Source organism: Athene noctua, chromosome 1 (genome assembly GCF_965140245.1).
Source record: "Athene noctua chromosome 1, bAthNoc1.hap1.1, whole genome shotgun sequence".
Classification (NCBI taxonomy): Eukaryota; Metazoa; Chordata; class Aves; order Strigiformes; family Strigidae; genus Athene; species Athene noctua.
The window spans coordinates 108,767,138-108,788,462 of record NC_134037.1 but is presented as its reverse complement, the minus strand read 5'-3'; the positions used below and the strand labels follow the sequence as shown (position 1 = coordinate 108,788,462).

Sequence of the window (21,325 nt, the reverse complement as noted above, 5' to 3'; positions counted from 1 at the left end):
GCTTTGAAACGAGCCGTATCTACTGCTTCGTGGGAGTGGGAGGTGGGTTTGTTTGCGAGTGCCCGGACTCCGGGAGGAAGATGGTGTCCATGTTGTTTACGGTTCGAAGTGATGAGGAGCTCACGGGGGTAGGTATTCCCAGCCCCGGCTGGGGGAGTTTCAGGAGTTGTTCACGTCTGTATGTGTTAAACCTGCCCTGCTCTGGGAGGTGTCTCTGCTTTAACGCTTTCCAAAGGAGAGGGAGGCTCACCTCCTATCGGAGTTTTAACGTGAATTTTAAAACTACACCGGTTTTGTCAGCTGAAGTTGGATGAAAGTATAGCACAGCAGCTTTGCTTAGCTAAAGGTGATCCCACGATATACGTAGTTCCCTTAAAAAGTATGCCTGCCTCTGAATACCTGGTTTTACCAGCAGGGATGCCCTATGAAGTCCATAATGGATGCCCTATGAAATCCATAATCTGTTGTTCTGGAGAGACTGTACAGAAAATATGTACAGAAAATCCCAGCAAGTTTAATACCTGCTTAGTTCAAGTCAAGGGTGCCTTAAAATTTTCTCTCCGCCATCCTCCCCGGGGGCGATCCGGCCTGCCTTACCTCGCTTGATACCGAGTAGCTTTGCACGCATAGGTAGTCCTGTCAGCAGCACTCTTCTGTTAAAAATTATTTCCAGTTTACCTCTTCCAGGAGCTGACTGAAGCAAGTGAGGAAGGAACTGTACTGGGAGGTGAAACTGGGGAACCCGTGCTGGAAGGATATATATGGGCGTTTCACAGGGATGCTTGTTTTGCCGTCGGTGTGAGGTTCTTCCTCTGCAATTAGGAGGAAATAATGAGCGATAATTTGGTCTCGCAGAACACTAGAGAAGGCTGGGTGACTGTTGCTGTAACTAATGAGGGAGGAACAGACAGAATATGAGCCCAACTACAGATTAAATAGTCAGTGTGTTGTGCAACTCTGTCTACCTATGAAAAACTGAGAAAAACCAAGCAGTAAATACAATAATGAGGTGTTAATTCACCCCATGTCAAAACCGAGCTAGATAAGCATCCTCGTACAACAGCAAAATCTCGAAGAGGTGATGTTGCTGGCCAGTTCTCTGTCACTGAGTTCAAATAAAGGAGAAAACAAGCAGAAGTAGTCTTATCCCATCAGTGTTTGCAGGTGACAAGTTCCAGAGTCTGCATTGCTTTGGTGGCTCAGACTTTGGCAGATGACTCAACTCGTTAGTGATTCTGGTTTATAACCCATAAATAAAGGGATGGATACATGCTTTTCACACTGTGTTTACTGTGAATAATGAAAGATTTGTCAGGGCTGAATGTGGCAAAAGGAATTAATAAGTATTATGAGTACTAGAACTTTAATTGACCTTTTTTTTAAAAAAAAAAAACAAACGAGTTGTTTTAGTGTAATCTTCAGAGGGATAAGGTATCCAGCAGTTATATTAAACAGTGCAAAAGGTTAAACAAGTGGTCCACTGACTGTGGGGCAAATAAACATTTGCCACTTTGAAAGCATTTTATAATAAATATACTTACCTGAACGTGAATACAGAAGTGTGGAAAATACAGTGCCAGGAGTAATTCTTAATATTTATCTTTTTTGTAAGTATTTCTACAGATTTCGTTGTTTCTTTTTTTTTTTTCCCCACCCACCTGAACTAATTATCATTTCTCTTTATAAAGACGTTGAAAGAGTTTTGGGTGGGAAGAGAAGGAGGGTTTGAAGAAAGTTAGGAGTGAGCAGGTCGTCTGAGTGCTCCTTTATTTACACACTAATGAGGTGTTCATGGACTTGAGTATCTTTATCTGCATTGTTTGAATGAGTAGTAAGTAGTAGGCTGGCCTAAACCATCTGCAGAATTTGTTTCTTGTTTAACATTACTTATGTCTCTTTCCCCACCCTCCAAATAAAATTGTCTCTAAGATTTTTAACTCTGTTCCAGGTCCACTTCTCCCCACCTCCAGAAGGTAGCATGGGCAAGGAGCACAGAAGGGCTTGTGACCCCCAAGTGGGGAGGGACTACAGCAGTCATGAGCCCAGCCAGGAATTCATCTCCTGAGTAGCTGCCAGTGAAAAGCTTGGAAACTGCTGTAGCAGCATAACTACTAGTGCTCCTGGGAGACTACCCTGAAATGGGAATGTTTTCCTTGCGGTGATGACAGATAGGAGCTAAACTGCTGCTGTAACCATATGTCAGGACAATGTGATTAAAAGTCTGCATAAGGGTGTAATATGAAGTAATCAGTGTGTAGCTGTACTGATGAAGGTAATAACAGGGTTAATGCTGGCAAGCTGTGTGAAGTTGTGTCACCTTTCATCTGCGAAGGCTCGTGGGAGTGTGACTGGTACTGTTAAGTAGTGAAAAGGAGCTGGAAACACTTTCTAAAATAGCATATTTTTCTGCAGCATAATTGATGTCTCTCCCTTATTTTACATTATTACCCTAAAGATGAGCGTGTATTGAGAAATAATTAGCGTCATTATGCATACTGGATAAATGTCATTTTGCAGATAGTAGGAGGTAACACAGATTGAGCTACCCTTTAATGTCCAGAGAAGTGTTTGGATCAAACCCCTTTGATCTAGATAGGTTCCATTTTGCATTTTGTTTTACGTGCAGTAATTATTGGGAGCCTCCTTGAAATCAGGATGGATCCAGACATGCAGATACATTGTTAGGATTAGGGATTTACTAGGCAAGCTGGAGAGTGCTTAGATTCCTAAATTAATTTTGCCTTTTATCATAAGAAATTACTTAAATTTTTGAAATTGAAGTTTCCTGATAACCATGTGTTCTTTTCTAATCAAGTTAAACTACGCTTTGTTTAAGTTTAATGCTCAACTTTGATACCATAAGGAGTTGTGCTTCCCATGTAAAGTCTGTTGAACGCTTTGTTCCGAGTGGTTTCTGAGCTATAATTTCCAGTGAACACTGGATTTAAAGTATAAATTTGCATTGCAGAATGCTCGCTACTTTGTGGATGTACATATTTTTTATAAATGTATTTTTAACCTTTAAAAAAACTCCTACGATTAAGGTTGTTTTGCTTGCTCTATTAGGCAGTTAATTGGAGTTGTCATATGGATTCTGAATTACCTGAATAGTGTAGTAGTAGTTCATCTTGGGCAGTTTTCTTAGGAAACACTCTTCTTGCAGTTTATCTAAAGAAATATTAACAGGAATGGATCTCTTGCACTTTGTAAGATGAGCAGTTACAAGTTTATAAACAAACTGACCCCCAGTAGAGTTTAACAACTTGTTATGAGAACAGTTAAGTGTTCAGTAGGATCTCAACCCCATTTCCTGTAGTCTCTTAATTATTTAAGCTCCGATCAGGTTTATCAGCCGTTAACACTGTTTTTTCTTGTCTGCCTTTGTGGATTTCAGTGCATGAATGGGACTTCAGACTGTGAGCACTTCTGAGCATATGCCTCCTATCTTCATCTGACTCTAGTATCTGTTGTGTGTTCTTTGAATTTCCATTTAATGTTAATAATTTGGAAGTTTTAATATTATGATTGTATTCAGTGTTTAAAGTATTTTGTCTAGAATGCTGAATAAAGTTTAGGTAATTGTTTTGATGAACTTTCTTACCTACCTCTTGTGCTTCTTATAGGTTGTGACTTGTCATTATGCACAAGAGGAAATATTGCCTTGAGGTTTCCCAAGTACCTTCCTTCCCCCCCCCCCCCCCCCCCCCATGTTGTTACAGTAAGATCTCCTTTTTTCTTTTTTCTGTCCCATGAATAGTTGTTTCAGCAATAGTTTTAAATGTGGTTAATTTCTCAGATGGCTCTTTTTAATACCTTAGCCCTCCATCAGCAATTTGTGTTATGTTATGCTGCAGTATATTAAATATCTTTGTTTCTTTGTGTGGCTTTTATCAGAAATGGGGGAAGGGCAATATTACAAATTCATACCAGATCAAGCTGTGGAGGCCATGGGAATAGCTAATTATGCTGCTTCTGATGTATTCAACAGTTCAGGGTGTGAGTGCCTCGTGGGGCTCTTGCATTTACTGTTTCAAGGGCTAGTATGCAGTGATGAAGTTTGGGATGGGTGGATAATTTACAGGATTTCTTTTTTTTTTTTTCTTCTTTTCCTCTTCCTAGTGTTGCCAGATGGGATCTCCACTTTATTAGCGAGCAGGTCTGCTTTCTGGGATTAATTTACATGCAAGTCAGTTGGACTTTGAGAGGCAGGTATAAAGGTTATTTCAGCAGAATAAACTAGCAGAATGGCAATGTGCCTAGCGTTCTTTTCAGATTATTGATTAAGAAACCGTCATGAAAGTGCTCCATTTGTCTAGCCGCTGTCCTTGTTAGTAGTCTGCCTCGGGGACTCTCCTTTCTCTCCCGCTGTGTGTGTTATTGAGCTTGTTTAATTATGGGCAGACTTGTGCCTTGGTGCCGTACAGCCTCTCTGAAGAGGGAGCTGGATAACCCGGAGGAGACTGACTCAAGCTACCTCCCATGGCTTGGTGGCACAGCTAGGGAGGACTTCTTGCTTCCTTTTGCATGTCCCCACTGATAACAAAGGAACCCCCAGATCCTTTTAGTCTCTGGGCTTTTGACTTCCTGTGAAGTGTAAAAACTTACTTAATGCTCTGGAAACTGGAAGGTGCTCCTACTCACGAGGCAATGAACAGATAAAACTCTTTGCTCCAAGTTTTATTATCTTTAGGCCTCGTTACTTTGGGCTTAGTCACTTGTGAGTCAGGCAAAGTCTTTTTGATCTTCAGTTCTTAAACAGTCGGATGATACTGTGTATAAAGGTCACTAGAAATCCTGGACATCATGTGAAGTACACTTAATTATCTTAGTCACTGTTGCTTAACTGTTTTAGAGGTTCCAGGCTTTTCTGTGGAAGGTGAAAGACCCAGAACGTTGTTTAAAACAGTATTAGATAACTATTGCTGTAGTTCGGGTTAAATATTCAAGGAGGGAACCATGAGTGAATCCAGGCCAGAACGGCAGTCATGACTCTCGTGATGCTGGACGTGTTAAAAGGCAGAAACCAGTCTTCTGCTTGCTTTTGATACTTGCTTGTTAATCATTAATATTCTGGATCTTGCTAGCAGTGTTTAGAGTTAGTCATGCATGTGTCCTCACCAGTTGTTTCACCATAGCAATGGCATTATGTGGGTGTTGAACCCAGTTGTGTCTAAAGGACACAACCCTTTGGGTTTTGTTGCTGTGTCATTAATACCAATAATTTTATTACTGAGGTGGTAACATCATTCCTGTACCAATTTCTTCTATGCTACAGTGATGCTTCCAAGTTTTAATATGATATGATCCTTTGATAGATGGCTGTGTGCTGTGCCCTAGCTTTTAGTGACGTATCTTTTAAAAATGAGGATTAGGGGAACATTTCTTGCCTTTTTATTGAAAATCCTACTCTTACATCTTAATTTCATTCTTTTGCAAAGTAAAGCGTACACATTTTAAAATCAAACATGTACTGCAGTTATCCCTTGTTCTGCATCATTCTCTTGATATGGAATTGATTCAGGAAAACCTTTATCTGTAGTGTGTCTGGGTTATAGTTACAGTACACAAACTCAAGTAAAAACATAGACACGTTCACATTGCTGTCTTGAAAGCTTCTGATTATTTTGAGTTATTCAATATCAAACATCTGGTCTAAAATACTAACTGCTACAGATCAGAGCATTTAATAAAGTTGAGCGGAAGCTGCAGGGAAGTTAACCCACTTGTTAAAGGTCATGTAGTGAGTTCAGCCTGGGAGCTGGGAGACCTGTATGGTCAAACCAACTGGTACATTGTGATACAGCTGTAATATAAGTCTGTCATATCCAGTGTAAGTATTAAATGATCTTGCTGAAAGTAATTACATCGCCTGTGCCCTGACTTATGTAGGGTTAATCATGAATGGGGAGAGAACATTGATGGTAGTTCATTCTGTTCCATGCTTGAGAACAGTCCCCAAAAGAGGTGCTTGTTCATAAATGCTTTGCATGTGTGTAAAGCTTGTGTTTCTGTTTCACTGTTTAAGGCATCCTGGATATAAAAAGCAGCATGTGAGTTTTGTTTTGTTTTTTGTCAGAATAAGTTAGGAGACTTTCCTTGTCTTTTGATATTTTTTTTTATTTTGTTAGATCTGATTGCTCCTTAAGCAGTTAAGCCTAAGTTTAGGTTACTAGTTTTACTCTATTGCAACAGAGTGTTAAATCCCATTGTTTCTTTAAATTTAAAGCTAAGGAAGAGTATCTGGAATCTTGTATTTTTTTTGCTTTCAGTTTCCTTCTGTCATTTAAGAGGAAAATCTGTATTTTCTTAGATCTTCTTTGGTGGGTTCTTTTTTAATGCTGTCATTGTTACCCCATTTGAGCTCTAGACTGCACCAAACCACCGATATGCTCTGGTACTTCAGTGGAGCCACAGCCTGCTGGTCTGTGAACATGTCACAGCTTTGCAGTGTGCGAATAAGGAACTGGAAGACTAAACATAAGCAGTGGGGTAGAGTATCTCTCTTGCATTCTCAAGTTGTGGAGGCTTGGCCTTCTGCAAGGTGACTGTCCCCTTCTTGGGTTTCAATAGCCACAAGCCTCTTCAGCAAGACACACAGGGATCTCATCCGCCTATTCCTTAGTTTTGCTGGACAAATTTAAAGTTGTAAAAGCTGGCTGGGCTAGAAAATAGCACAGAAATGTCCAGGAAGGTTCTTATTCAGCTGTTTGTTATACCTGTGCACAGTTAGAACTTGGCGGTAATTTCCTTGCTGCTTGAGAGTGGTGGCATGTCTGGTGTGCTCGTTTCTTTTGTGTGCAAACATCTTTTTTTCACCCTGCTCCCCATCCTACATAAGTGTATGCTGCCCTGAATGCAGAACCTCACCCAGATTAGTATCTGGGACATGCAGAGCAGTGATTGATGGCTCCTGCCCTGACTTCTCCATGAAAGTCAAACCCATCCTTGCCATCTTTGGACATCCCAGGGCTCGGAAAACCCTCTAGAGAATGGGATTCCCAGAATCTGTTAGAGGTTCTCTGATCTCAGCTGTAATAAGACTGTGTGTGTGTCTCAACATAATGAAGTGTTCAGGAAAAGATGACATAGCAGGCAATGTATCTGATTTGTGGCTGCAAAAAAGGGAGGGAGCAAGGTGTCGTGGAGTTGTGAAAGGCACTGTGTGTAGGGGCTGAGCAAAATACTCCAGACCTCCTTGGAGAATGCCACAAAGCTCTCTTGTGAAATACTAAAACCAACAAAGCAACTCTGTCATGGGTCACGTATGACCTGTGTTTCTGAAGTGCATAGCCTACTTGTCATGCTGCCACTTTATCAGCGATAGCCACACGGTGTCTTCCAGCCTTTTGAGAACATGTTTTATTACAAGTAAAGGTTTGTGTGGGGAAGCTATGGAAACAGCACTGCCTCTGCATCGTTATTCCTGTGCTATTGTATGTAGGTCTTGCCCACGAGGCCTTTCTGCAGTGTGGTTTCCCAGTGTTGCACAAAAACATTGTTTAGAATGCTTCTCTGGGAAATAGCATTTAGTGAGGTTGAGTTGGAGAAGTTTTCTACCTTCAGGGAAGCTGAATGAGTGGCAAATAGTAACAGGCTGAGAGGGACGGTTTCTGGAGTTCTTGGGTCAGAAGAAGCTTGTTGAGGAGCCTGGCATAATATAAACATTGATTAGATTAAACTCTACTTTATTTCATTTAAAATAGCTGTGACATCACCTCAGTGACCACCATTTTATACAAGGCCATCTGTGAAGATCACCGTCATGACTCTTCTGGTGACAACATGCAGAGCCACCCAACAAGTGCTGCTTCACTCTGATGAACTGCTCTCCCCTCCTTCGCTTCTCAGCTGGTGTGTCTGTGTAGAGCATGGTATTGCCTAGAAAGAGCTCTGGGGAGTGAGTGGCACTTAAATAAAACCTGTCAGACAGTGATCAACTGTACAATCTGCCACCCTTCTGCAGCTTCTGTTATAGTAGCTGAATATTTTCCTGATGAAAGTTAAAGCATGTAGAGCTCTGCATTACAGGAGCAAAGGTTAGATCAAGCAGGGTGCTTGGTGGGCTGACTGATGAGGCACGATTTCTTCTTCCTAGTTCTGCTGTAGTTGTATATATCCCATTATAATGTGGTTGACTAAGACCATCTGACCATCCGTTGTTTCCAGTGTTGGAGTAGCCCTACTGGTCCCTTTTAACTTGCAAAATAACAAAAAAGATCCATCTGTTTTGATGCAAAGGCTCCATGTGTCTTCTGTGCCAGTTGAAGACGTGCTGCTGTAACATAATATTTTTCAGTATCTGCAGACTTACTAATAACTTCCTGTGTGTTTGCAGCCCAGAAATGGTAGGATAAAACCCTTTCTTTATTGTTTTGAATAATAACTTCAGCTATTGTCATATAGATATGACCACCAAACATAGGCATTTCATGCCAGTTGTCTTTGGCATTGCCATGCACGGGCTGCTCGCTTTCAGTGTACTGGCAGTCATCTGTGTTTGAGAGGTGAAGGTCATTCTTCAAGGGATGTTTCCATTGCAACAGCAGTGTTCCCACCCAGAACTGGTGGTGAATTGGAAAGAGCTACCCTTCTGCAAAGGTATGGTGTGACATTACACCTAATTAATTTAATAGTAGGATGCTGTTCAAATAGATGGTCTTGTTCTTTTGGTTTCAATCCCCACCCAAAGCCACGTGTCTTTTGTAGCTTCCCCTTGAATTTAGCGAGGAGTTGGATGACGGTTGGGAGGAAATGCTACTTACAGTAAAGGCAAAAAGCAACAAAAAGGTTTATATGGTGGAAGTGATTTGCCATGTGGCTGCATAATCAGATGTAATGGGGGGATTTGAGAAGAGTGTGGCTTGCTTCTGTCAGTGCACCATTTAGGTCAACTAAGCTGTAGCGGTCAGATGATACCTTATGCTTTCTTTAATCTCCATGTTGTCTTGAGAGATGGTGGTAGAGGGGAATTTATCCACTACCTTCACGTATTCTCACTGCAAGGATTAAGTTGAACTAACACAAGCTTATATTTATCCAGGTGAGACTGAGAAGCTCATGTAGCGGGAAGTCTTTGCTTCCTGGAGGTGTGTGTATAGGAGGCCACTGCTGACCTTGAAAGCAGTAAAGCCTGCAGACTTGTGCTGTGCAGTCTGAAATTCCTGTTTTGGGTTTGTTTCTTTTTTTGCTTATCCTGAAGGTAAATGGCTGAACGGCATGTTCTGGGGTTGCTGCATAAAGGAGATGTTCAACCTGTGGTGTGCTAAAATACCCCCAGATTTCTCATTGTAGTAATGCGCTTTAGGATACCAGGCTGGTCAGCCTGTATCACAGAACAGCCCAGACAGTGTATCCTGTGACTTTCCCTACACTGGAATTACCTGTGTGGTTAAATGTGACATTGTTTCAGGTGCCAAAAATGGTGTGTCCTCTGACCTACCTGTGCATGTCATGAGTGTTTTGGTTTGTCATAGGTTTGTTTCATGGAGGTAGGACACAGATTTTGGCAGCTATTTTCCTGGAGGAGTGAGTAATGTGTTGTAAGGAATAGTATTTTCAAAAGCGTTTGGCACTGAGCTCTATGAAGTTGAAGCTGGAGTAAACCAGTGTTCTGTTTTATTTTTTTTGTGACTTGCTACGTGATTTGTTTTGTGTTGCTATTAAATCACAAGGTTTTTGCGTTCTTGTTCATTTGGTTTGTTTTTTTTTTTTTTTTTCAAACTGAGCTCACAGAAAAAAAAAATCCTCTGTTCCTTCGATACTCTGCCTCCCCAATGGGTGGTCCCAGGAGCACAGCTCCCTATTGCCAGTAAATAGAACTTAATGAATTTGCTTGATGTGTGGGTCAGGCACTAGTTGCATGATAAATGTGAATTTGACTTGCGTGTTCTGGTGGGCTGAGGCTGAGTGCTTCCTGGTGTGAATGTTGATTGTCTTTTTATTGGTGACGTTGTTATACATTGGCTGGAAAGGTAGAAAATGAGTGTTTTTAAACCCAATAAAGAGTTGGTGGCTTAGGCAGTGGGTGGTATAGGTGACAGTTTACTGTGACAGCCTGTTTTGTTAAGGTGTAGGTTGTGTTAAATACACTTTCATCCCTGATGCGGGTATCACTTTGCTTTTCTCTGTGAAGAGTCCTGGCTTGTACAAAATATTCTTTTTTGATTACTAGGGAAAATAGTAGGCTTTCTTTTCATTGTAGGAATATACACGCATTTTAAGGGAATATTTTGAGAGGTGTAATTCCTAAGTGTTCCGACAGGCAGCAGTTAGTATGGCTTCTTATTGGCCTCTAGCCGTCTAGGAGGCTAAGAGAACAGTAACACTTATTCCCAATGGGGAGGGCTGCAAAGCTCTAGAGCAGCAAGAGCAGCTTAGTTTCTTTTTTTTATTTTCCTTTATTTAGTTATTATTGGGCTTGGGTTTTTTTAGTACAAAGACTGCCTCTGGGTTTGACGCAAGTACAGAAAATTGAGATGATTCAGGCTTAAGCTTGAGTTCATAACCCCACTCATTATACTTTGTTGCCTTAGCTTTAGGCTCTTGTTAGCTGCAATGTGTGTTGTGATACTGAAGAATGGGAGGAGCATCTGTGAACCCCCATGGTTATATTATGTGAGTTACTGTTATCCTTTTCCAGAGCATAGTACCTACCAAAAGAATTACACAGTATAAGTTTTTTATCTGCCTGAAAATATTGTTAATTGCTTTCTCTTTGTGTACCAAGTGTTTATAACTCAGTGCTGAACACAGAACATGAGGCAGAGTCTGCCTGAAGGGACAAGCCTCCAAAGACCCAATTCTCCTTCTGACTCCAGGAGGAGGAGGAGCAAGCTCCAAGTAGGACACCAACAGTACAAGTCTAAACACTGTGTGTAGGCTTGTTTTTCTGCCAGTCAGCTTGCAGCGGGTTTTGGTGAAGTGTCCAACAGTGAAAAAGCGGTGGCTGTAAGGGGTCATGAGGAAGGATTTGGGGAGGAAGGGGAAGAGTACATTAGGAGGAATTTGTGGCGGAGAGGAACTTCACAGATGGCAACGGGAAGAGATCTGTGAACATGCTGCCATGTAGTACAATATGAAGAGCGTATTCAGGGTTTGTTTACTCTGAATTCTTGCAGTTGTTTAACTGAATTGGTGCAAATCCAAGTGTGGATTCGGGTCTGAGCAGAATGAGCTGTACATGATCTGTCGGTGAATGTGGGTTCTCAGTAAAAAAAGGCTGTGGTTTCCTATGTATGTTAGTGAAACCAATTTAGTTTCTAGATGTTAAAAAACCCAAACAAACTGGCCCATATCTTTTAGAATGTTTTCTTCTGCTTGATGTTGGTGTTGCAATAGATACCTGCAGTCCAAAAGTGTAAGTGGCTTTAAAAAACACACGTGTTTTGAGAGATTCTTGCCTTCGGTGATATGTGGTAGTGCAGCCAAGGAGTGGGGAGTGTGTTGCTCCTGTGTTTAGTGCTCATCCAAAGTAGTGAGTTTCATTTACATAGACCTTTCTGACTGGTTTATGGGAGGACTTCTGCTCTTCTCTGGTGTATGAGAACAACTGAAGAAAAACATCAAGTTAGAAAATGTAACTTGGGTTCAAAGGAAAAGTATTTGTTTGGAAAGATCTTTTCTTACTGACCTTGTGTGTTATACCCTACTGAAAGAGGGAGGATGTAAGTTAGGAATCCTGCATTTACCAGTCCTAAGCTACGCCTGACAGGTTTCACGAAACCAGAATGGCTGAACTAAGATGATGATGATTTTTCTGTAAGGTTTGACAGGGAGATTGTAATTGTATCTTCCTTGTTTGTAGGTCTGAAGTACTGAGTTCTGTCTTCGAGACTGCAGTCCGTGAGGTAGGAGGGTTGCAAACCTACATCCATTAGTTTCAGGTGATAATGCTTGGCCAGAACTCAGACTGTTTTTCTTGCAACTCTTCAGGTTCCCCTAATGATGATTCAGATGCATGCCTGATAGTGAGATGTAATGTGGCGTTTGTGCTATAGTGTTTGCCCAGTTTAACTCGTGTAGTCCAAAACCAGATGGCTTTCATTCTGTTCTCTCTACATTAAGGATAAGAGGGAGGAAAAAAAAAGAAAAGGGAGGGAAAGCTTCCTCTTTGCTGTTTTCAGCTCTCTTTCCCCATCCCCCCAAAAGTGCATGTAGATGTATGTTGTATTTTTAAGTTCTAGAAAAAAAAGAGCTTTTAACCCAATATAAAATACAAATACATAATAAACTTATCTTTTTAAAACAATCTATACAAGCAGAAACTACAATGCCTTTGAGAGTAAAGGCTGAGTCTTGTTTTCTTCTGTGATACAATTGAAAGGGAAAAGGGCTGTGCTTTATATAGACTGGGAATAATCTGAACAATCCCACGGTGCTTCCTAATGTACTCCACCTACCTTGCATCATAACTTCCTTTCTCATATTTATGGCCAAAAGCCAGTACAATATAAATGGAGTAGTGTGCGTGGCGGTTGAGTGGCAAGAACCTAACTCCATGTGTTTGGGTGTGGCTGTAGGCAAATATTAAACTTTACTCTGCGATTTTGTGGAACCTAGCTTTATTGAACAGCTGAATATGAAAAGGATTCGGGGTAGCAAGCATTCTGTGTGTCTGTCTTCTAGTAAGTTCTTTGCTTACCTTGATCTTTTGCTTACCTTAATCTTCAGGTGAATAAGTGAGCATGTTGCCGACTGAAGAGCTATTTAAGGGTTTGTGGAACTTGATGCACAAGAATTGCTGAATTACTTTATTATTGAGATATACTTTGCATTAAATGGAGAGCTGTAACTATACACCAGCTCAGAATACTGCTTATCAGAACATGAAAATGTGCTGTTGTGCAGGCTGTCTTCTGTTGTTTAGAAAGTTGCATCAAGTCAGCAAAAATATCTGTTTTACCAGCTGATTTCTTTTCAGCTATCTGGGAAGGTGCAGCATCAGTGTTCCCGCTAGGTAAGATGCAAGAACTCCATTTAAAACTCTGTTTGGAGGGATTCTATATTTAACGGGAAAGGTTCATTTGTGGTTAAAACACATCAGGTCTGTGGGTGGAAGCAGTTACTTCTGTCATCTGTACTTGAAATTTGGTAGTTAATCTATTCTAAAAATTTTATGTTGCTACTTTTTCAGCTAACTAAAATTAACTTCTAACAATATATTTTAGTTCAGGATGTAAATTATATTGTTGTAATTATTTTCCATCCCACACAATGTTTAAAAAAAACCCTGCATCACATACTTGTGATATATTTTCTGTATTGATGTATATTGCTGCTGTGTAACCACACTGTAGAAAAGTCATTGAAGGGTGTGTTACGAGCTCCTTTTTGGAGGCTTGTTTATACAGCACATCAGGTGTACATGCTCTCCATGTTGTAGGAAGATATATTGCCTATGTTGAAACATTTGCAGTGTAATATGATAGGTATAACTTGGATAACAATAGAGTATTACTGCAAAGCATTGCATTGCCAACCTTAAGAGTGACTTTTAATACCTCCTTAAAAGTGAGAGCTAAGACAATTTGTTACACAAGCTAAGACCATTACTTATCTGTATTGCAGAAATATAAAAAAACCCAACACTGGTATTGTGTGGTTCAAGGGTATTAGGTTTCAGTCTAAAATGCAGAGGATATGGAATGTGATACAGAATTATATTATTAGCTCTAATGCAAGGTAATGAAATGAATCATCATTTCCAGAGGCAGCATGTTTGTTTGGCTACCAAATAATGTTCTTGTCTCTGTCATTGCCTTATTGTATGCCTCAATTTCCCTGCCTGTAAAGTAGGAAGCTGCTTGCTTGTGTCACGACTTCCTGGTCATAAGATGCTTTGAAGATGAAAAATACCATGTGAATAGATGCCACAGTTTTTATTGTATATTACACACTGTGCAGGAAGGCTGCATAGAGTTAGGAATTCAGCAAATAATGAAAAACAGCATTAAGTTAGGGTTTTTTAAAAAAAAATTCTATACTTGCTTGTAATATTTTTATAAGGGACTGAGTTTTGCCCTGGAAAATTGTTGCCTGTTGAAATTTTGTGATCTGAATGAGATATTTCATTAGAAACTGGGGGGGGAGGGGAGTATTTTCCTTTTTTAAACTCGGGTAGTTTCAGGAATTCATGAAGTCCTTGTATTTTAGTTTGCATCATGCACAATAATTGAGTTTTCCCTTGAATACTTACATCCTGAATCATTGAATATTATTAGTATATTAATTAGAAAATGTCCAATTTAACAGCCTTTCAGTACTGAAGATGTGTAGTATTGGTTTTATAATAAGTAAGGAGTAAGATAAGTCTGATCCTTACGGAAACACCAAAGCTGAAAAGTAAATTGCATTTCTCTTTTTTTCCCTTTTAAATCAATAATTGAGGTCTTCTGATATCAGGATAAGATTGATTTGAGGTCTTTGATATGGAATGATATCTCATTGGATGTAAATTGCAAGGGGTGTGTTTCCTCAGGTTCATATTCCAAACGGGTTTGGAAGCTGGTTTGGGTTTTTTTTTGGGGTTTGTTTGTTTGTTTGGTTTATTTAATATGGCAAAGCAGGGGCCAAAATATACTGTGGTCATAGCCTAGCACTTCTGTAGAGCTAGCCAGTCTTAAATATTTTATTTTCAGTTGAAAACTTATTTGTGGATGTTGAGGTGTGGTATGTTGTATCTACTATTAGTGCAGTTGTGTGAAATGATCCTGCTGATGAGATTAACAAATGGGTCAGATTTGCAGGCAAATGTAAGGCTATTTGGGGCTGATGTGCGTAAGAGGTGGAGGATTATAAAGTGGGGTGTGCCTTGCTTTAATTGATGTCCTCTTCTGTCCTCCTGTTTGATGGCTTTTCTTGCTATCTTGTCTTCCTGTTCCTGGGTGTGTTACAATCCAGGCTTGGTGGCTATAGTTGGAGGTGATGCATAAGTAGTATGGGTTGGAACAAAATGATATATTTCATGCTCAGAGCACTCAAAGTTGTAATTCGTACCAATTTGTGTTTTCTTAGATTTGTGTCTTAAGTGGCAGGCTTTTTTGAGACAAAGTTCTTTATGTTCGATACTCTGCTTTGCTACTCAGTTAAGTTGTACATTGCAGTCATTCTTGCAAAAACTCTTTTGCTCTAGCTTGTGTCCTTGGTCATCTCTTTGATGCCCTTGGTGTATTCGATCGAACTACCTCATTTGGTGGCTCCATAACTGCAAACTTTTATTTTCTGAGCTGTAGCAGAGTCAGCTGAAATCTGTGATGTGATTTTAAAAGGAACTGCATCAGTAGGTACACAGCACATCCCTGGTTTCTTCCAAGTATGCCACTGTACTGAAATGCTTTTACATTTTAAAGCTTTTCAGTACCTATAAACAGTGAGTAGTTTTGGGGGTGGGGAATGAGAGGGAAATATTTAGTTTAGAGTTTAGTTAAGGACCTGACCACTGTTTGAAAATGCTTAGCCTGTATACTGGGCAATCCTAAAACTCAATCTTTAAATGTCTGAGAGGAAAAAAACTCTCATCCAAGGCTATATGGAGTTGTCACATATTTCAGTATTTACCATGATGCTGTTTTTAAAAGAAGTTCAAGGTCTGACTGAGACTTGTCTTCCTTTTTTTTTTTAGTTTTTCATTTATACCTAGCTTGAAACTGAATTTTTGCATGTTTTTTTTTTTTTCTCCTTCTATCTTAATTCTTTGGATGCCTACATATATCTGTCTTACTGGTTTCAGGGAGGAACAAAAGACTGCATTATGCTCTAGCTTGATGCAGTCTACAGGATTCAAACTTCTGAACAAGGTGTCATGAGAGTATATTTTTGTGTCCCTGTTGTTTGTTTGGGTGGTTTGTTTTTTTTTTTTTTCTGCTGCACAGTGATCAAACAGCAATATAAACTAGCTGGTAGGGTGGTTAATAAACGGTGCATTTAAATTGTTGCCGGGGAAGATGATTTCTTGGGATCTCGGTGTGAGGTGGTGCAAGCCTCAGCAGCCACCAAGGGTTACAAGCAGTGCCAAGAAGCCATAGCGGGCTTTTGGTTCACACCAGCCTCTTTACTTTTTCCAGCCCTCTCTGGGGAGAGAGACATCTCTGTGATGGATACTCTCTGCTCAGTGCTTGCCCTAAGCTCTGGTGTGGCCAGGCAGGGAGCAGGCTACCCCAGGAGACCTCGCAGATTTGCAGGCAGTGGAGCAGGTAGGGTTAGCTCCTTGCATCTCCCCTGCAAGGTGACAAATCTGACTGCCATTTGAGTGGGAGAGGAGGGACACAACTACTTAAAGGACTTCTGAATCATCTCAGCATTGTCCCGAGAGCTAAAGGGAAGTGCTATAAGGTAACTGTGAAGGTCACATCAGGTTTGTAGCCTTTTGGTTGCTTTAGAGTCTTAAAATTTTGAGATGTGTTTTCAAGGAATTTGTAGAGTTTAGTTGCTTCCCCCCCATCTTAGAATATGTGGGATAGCAGTAATGCAGACACTGCCAAGTTTCAGAAATGGCTCCCACACACTAGGTTTGAGTGCTTTTGGCTTAATGTATTAGTAATTATCCTGAGCATTGTGGATAGAAATGGCAACTCGTGATCCTTCCTGTGTAGTTGTCTGTGATGGTAAATCCTAAGGATTAACAACTGGATATAAACAGGCACACTGAAGAGTGAACAGCCCTGCTAGGGTCAAATTAGGTCTGCTTTGTGTATAATGCCATGTTTTTGATAATTTTCTCTTAATTCCCATCTGTGAGCTCATCTTTTAAAACTAACAAATGTTACTGCAGATACACAGCCTGTCTGATTTAATGTTCTGAATACAATGTTGTGCAGCATTAAATGTGAAGTGTTGATGTGTTTTTACATAGCTATATAGCCCTGCTCTAAAGCTATTTGGGAGTCTCTTATTTTTTTGTACTCTTCTGACCCAATTTTTGTGATTAAGTGATGCTTACCTGATTGCACATGGCATACCTCACTGTCAACCTCCTCTAGAAACTCTTACATGTAAAAGATAGCATGTTCAGTGACAAAAGAATAAAGCTGAGTAAGAGTTTCTGCTTGGAAAGCTTTCTTTCTTAATTTAGGTCAGTACTTCAGCGTGCTATGCTGTAAACAGCACACCGGTTGCACCCATCTTCACTATATAATAAGTGTATGTGGTAAGCTGATCCTACCTGACTGCCTGCCACCCAGCTCTGGCCCACACAGAGCATACCGGAGAGGGAGCAGCGTTAAAACAAATTCCCTGCCACCCGTGGGTGAGCAGCTGTGACCCTGGCTGGCAGGCAGGATGCTCCCCTCCAGGCGCAGAACTGTGGAATGAGCAGCAGCTCTGATTCAAGCTAAAATCCTCAAGCACTGGGTATCCCACTCCATCTGCTTGCCTGCCCTCCACGGGATTCAACGACTTCTGTTGGTCAGTTACCAGAATTTTGTTGCTGCATTTTCCACATTCTCTCTCCTAATTCCTCTCTTACAAGCTCCAAGAGTGTGTGCGTGTGTGTGTGTGTTTGGGGTTTTTTTGTCATAATGTGACAAGGAAATGATTGGGGGTCTGAACATTTTCCTAAGGATTACAGGCAGTTTTGAGCTCTCTTTCAACAGGCTTTTTCTGCTTTGTTAATATTTGTAGAAGGTGTTTAGGAATTTATCAGAAACTGTTGTCTTGGAGTTGGGCAAAACCAGAGATCACAAACCCTTCATGCTTGTGGTGCTAAATCTGGTGCAGTTCCAGGACCTGAAATATTATTCACAAGTGTTTATACTGTCACAAGTAGGACAACTACTCTGCACACTCAGCATGTCTTGTTATACAATGTTTTTGTCTAAGTTTTCAAAAGAATAAAGACAGCTTCTCTTGTAAGGGTGGAGAGAATCTTGGCACTTGAAAGAGCCCTGAAAAGGCTTTGGAGATGTCAGGGATGTGCATGTGCACAATTCTGATCCAGGAGAATCCCCATGAGGGGATTCCTAAGACTGTGAAGATAAGGAGAAATTTCACTTAACAGTGGCATCAAAAATACTTGTTCCAGGGCATTCACACAAAAATCACAGAAGTAATGCTTATGGTTATGTGGTGGGTTTTTGTTGTTTGGTTTTGGGGTTGTGGGGTGGGGTTTTTTGTTTTTGGTTTTGTTTTTTTTTTTTTAATTTAGAAGGATATTCTTCTCTCTTGTCTTGCTTGGTTTGGACTCTTTTTTTTGACCTTTGAACTGTTATTCATAAGGATGTATACCCCTTTTACTCTCTAAAAATGACGACAGAATTTGTGTCTTTTTCTGCAAAAACAGGTTTTCCAGCTGTGTGAAAAAGACTGAATTGTGTAGCCTATTGATAAGGTTTCTATTGCTTGAAATGCTTGGTGGTGTAGTTACTTTCTAGAGACATTTGACTGATTTTTCTGTTGCTGGAAATCATGCGACTAGTAGCCATTTGATGCTGAAGTTGAGAATAGGTCTCAAAAGAATTGACACAAATTTTTGACTAGCAGCTAAACTTTAATAGCAGTTTAATTTTAATAGCATACAGCAAGGTGTTGTTCAGAGGCAGTAATCATCAATATTTTCTATCAAATAAGGCAACTAATTTTTAAAATGCTCATTTTCTAGTTGTGGCAGGAGAGACGTGAGCAGGAATAACATCTAGCTGTGTGGTGTGTTTATATAGAATAACCAAAGATCAAAGATCCTTCTACAGCTCTGAAGAGGAAGCCAAGTAAAATATCCTTGCTTTCCTGGGAATAGTGTTTGGGGGCACCTTGTATGCAGATTGAGACTAAGGGTGTAGCAAGTCAACTTGTGTTTCTAAGAAGCCTTCAGATGAAATGTGTTATGGAAACGCAAATTATGTTTCCACTTCATTGCCTATATAGTAAGCTCTGGTCTGTCTCTTTTTCTAGTTTTTTTAAAATTTCATTCAGGTATAATTGCCATTGTTTTTCACCATAAAGAGTATTTCTGAACTCTAGATGACTTTATCCTGCTGTGTCAAATGGGTGCAGTAGATATGTATAGTAAGGTGGGAGGAGTTCTGACACATCACTGTAAGAGAGAAGGAAGAAGGACAGTAGGTCCAGATTTAAAACCAAACAATCCTCAACAATGTAATATAGTTGAGCAGAGAGTTACTGATTTGCTTCTACCTTAAAAAGAAATTGGGGTTTTGTTTTGAAATGCTCTATGTAGAGTAGTTGATAACACACAATACAGCTGTGTTGAAAATACGCATTTAATGAGAGGATTGTGACTGATGTGCGGTCTGGCTTTGTGTTATAAAGTAACCGTATGCTGTTGCCTTTGTCTCTTCCAGATGTTTCTGACAGTGTACCTCAGTAACAATGAGCAGCACTTCACTGAGGTGCCAGTCACCCCTGAAACAACCTGCAGAGATGTGGTGGAGCTGTGCAAGGAGCCTGGTGAGAGTGAGTGCCACCTGGCTGAAGTGTGGTGTGGCTCAGGTAGGTTGGGCTTGCACTCTGTAAATTACTGGGCATTCACCACTTCTAATGAGGTAGTGCACAGGTACCTGTCAGACATGGTCCTGTCCCAGAAGGTTTCTGCCTTACAGTTTTGTTAATCTCTTTGTCAGACCTGCTGTATGATAATGCATCTACAGAAAGGCTCACACATAGGAAAATGAGTTAAAAGCAAAAGAAGGGGAATCAAGCATGCAGATGTTCTTGTGTATGCAGTCCTTCTCTGATTCAGATGAGCCTCTGAAGGGTGTGGGGAGTTGTTTTCTCTTCTTCCTTCTCCCCACAGTGGGATCCCAGTCGCCTGTGTGGGGTTTCTGAAGTAGTATCAGTAATTCTGTGACCCAGTCAGAATAATTTCTTTAACCCCATAGCATTCCTTTTTCTGATGACACCTTTGTTGTTCCTGATCATGTTAATTGAGTTTGGAAGGGGTGTTACCAGAAGTAGTAGGAGTTACCTGATGTGAGGTGATCAGAGGTGTGTGGTGGATGGGAGGGAGGACATAGAAATTACTTCTGACTGTCTCCTGCCCTTTTAAGCCTGGGGAAGAGGGTATCTAAAATATGGCTAACTTTTAATGGCTTAAATGGGAAAGGACTGTTGACTATCTCTTGTCTCCATGGTATTCATTAGAATACTGGTAGTCATCCAGAGGCCTAGAATAGATGAATCATGATGGGATTTTAAGTAATGAAAATAATGATATTTCATCCATCTTTTTTGAGATGCTTCAACAAAATCGTAAAAAGAATCGATGGTAAGGGCTTATGCTCCTGTCTTCCTCTGCTGTTGGCTCAGGCTCACACCTGTTCAGATAAGTTTTTAGTGGGTTGGATGTTTGTTTAATAACATGAGATATCCAAATTGTCACTTGATTTTTAGCCCCTTCTGACAGAGATGTAATGTTTCTAAGTTTAAAAAATTCAGTGGAAATTTTTTTCTTCTCCTTATTAAATAAAGCATCTTTTCTTTATAAATAATGGTAAAATAAAATCACCAATCCAGCATGGAAAGATCTTTTAGGAAAGTGTTTTTATTGTACATCTTTGTCCAACTATGTCTAAGACAACACAGTGCCAAGGTCTACAGTGAAAGACAAGTAAGATGTAGAGTGTGCTGTAAAGGTCAGCGAGATTGCCCTGAAATCAAGGGAAAGCACCTATACCGAGAGGCAGATGAAGTCTGCCAGTACTTAGTGTCCACATGGACTTGTTAAGATGAAAAGTGATGTGTGGGATCATATAATACATGGAGGTTTATTTGTAAAATCAAGTTGTCAGTTTCTCTGGTACTCAAGGAGATGTAAGAAAATAATCTGAATATAGAAACATAAGATGAAGCAGAGATTTTTTTTTTTTAACTTTTTTTTTTGTCTGAGACTAGTCTTTACTGAGACATCATGAGGTACCACAAGAACAGATACCTAAATGTTACTCGCACAGCTATTGTCATAAGACCAAAAAAAAAAGGTTCATCCATTTATACAGTGAGAACCTTGATGATTATTTTAAAAACAAATTATTCTTGTTCTCTCCATTGATACTCTCATATTTACTCATTATTTACTTCTATATACAAACACTGGTGTGTATGTAAAACTATACAGTTTCTAACTGTACTTGGTAACAAAAAATGCAGTAGTCTTCTAATGTTATATGATTTGAGACTTGAGTACTGGATGAAGTACATACATGTTGTTTTGGATAAAGTACATCCTTTCTTAAGCATCTGTGTAACATCCAGTAGCAACCATTTGCAAGATATGTTTTCATGTATGTCTTGGATTTTTGGGGGTGGGAAGGGAGAGAAATACTTAAAGCTTTTACTTAATCTCATTTTAGACGTCAGCAAAGTTCACTATCTTGTT

The 21,325-nt window shown here is 40.1% G+C and overlaps 1 protein-coding gene across 1 annotated transcript in view; it reads left to right on the top strand.

Moving 5' to 3' along the window:
- TP53BP2 (tumor protein p53 binding protein 2) overlaps positions 1 to 21,325 on the top strand; it is a 48,873-nt gene that overhangs the window by 775 nt on the left and 26,773 nt on the right. The window contains exon 2 of the mRNA XM_074897280.1: positions 19,293 to 19,440. Coding sequence (XP_074753381.1) covers positions 19,293 to 19,440 — 148 coding nt within the window. The remainder of the gene's footprint in view (positions 1 to 19,292; positions 19,441 to 21,325) is intronic.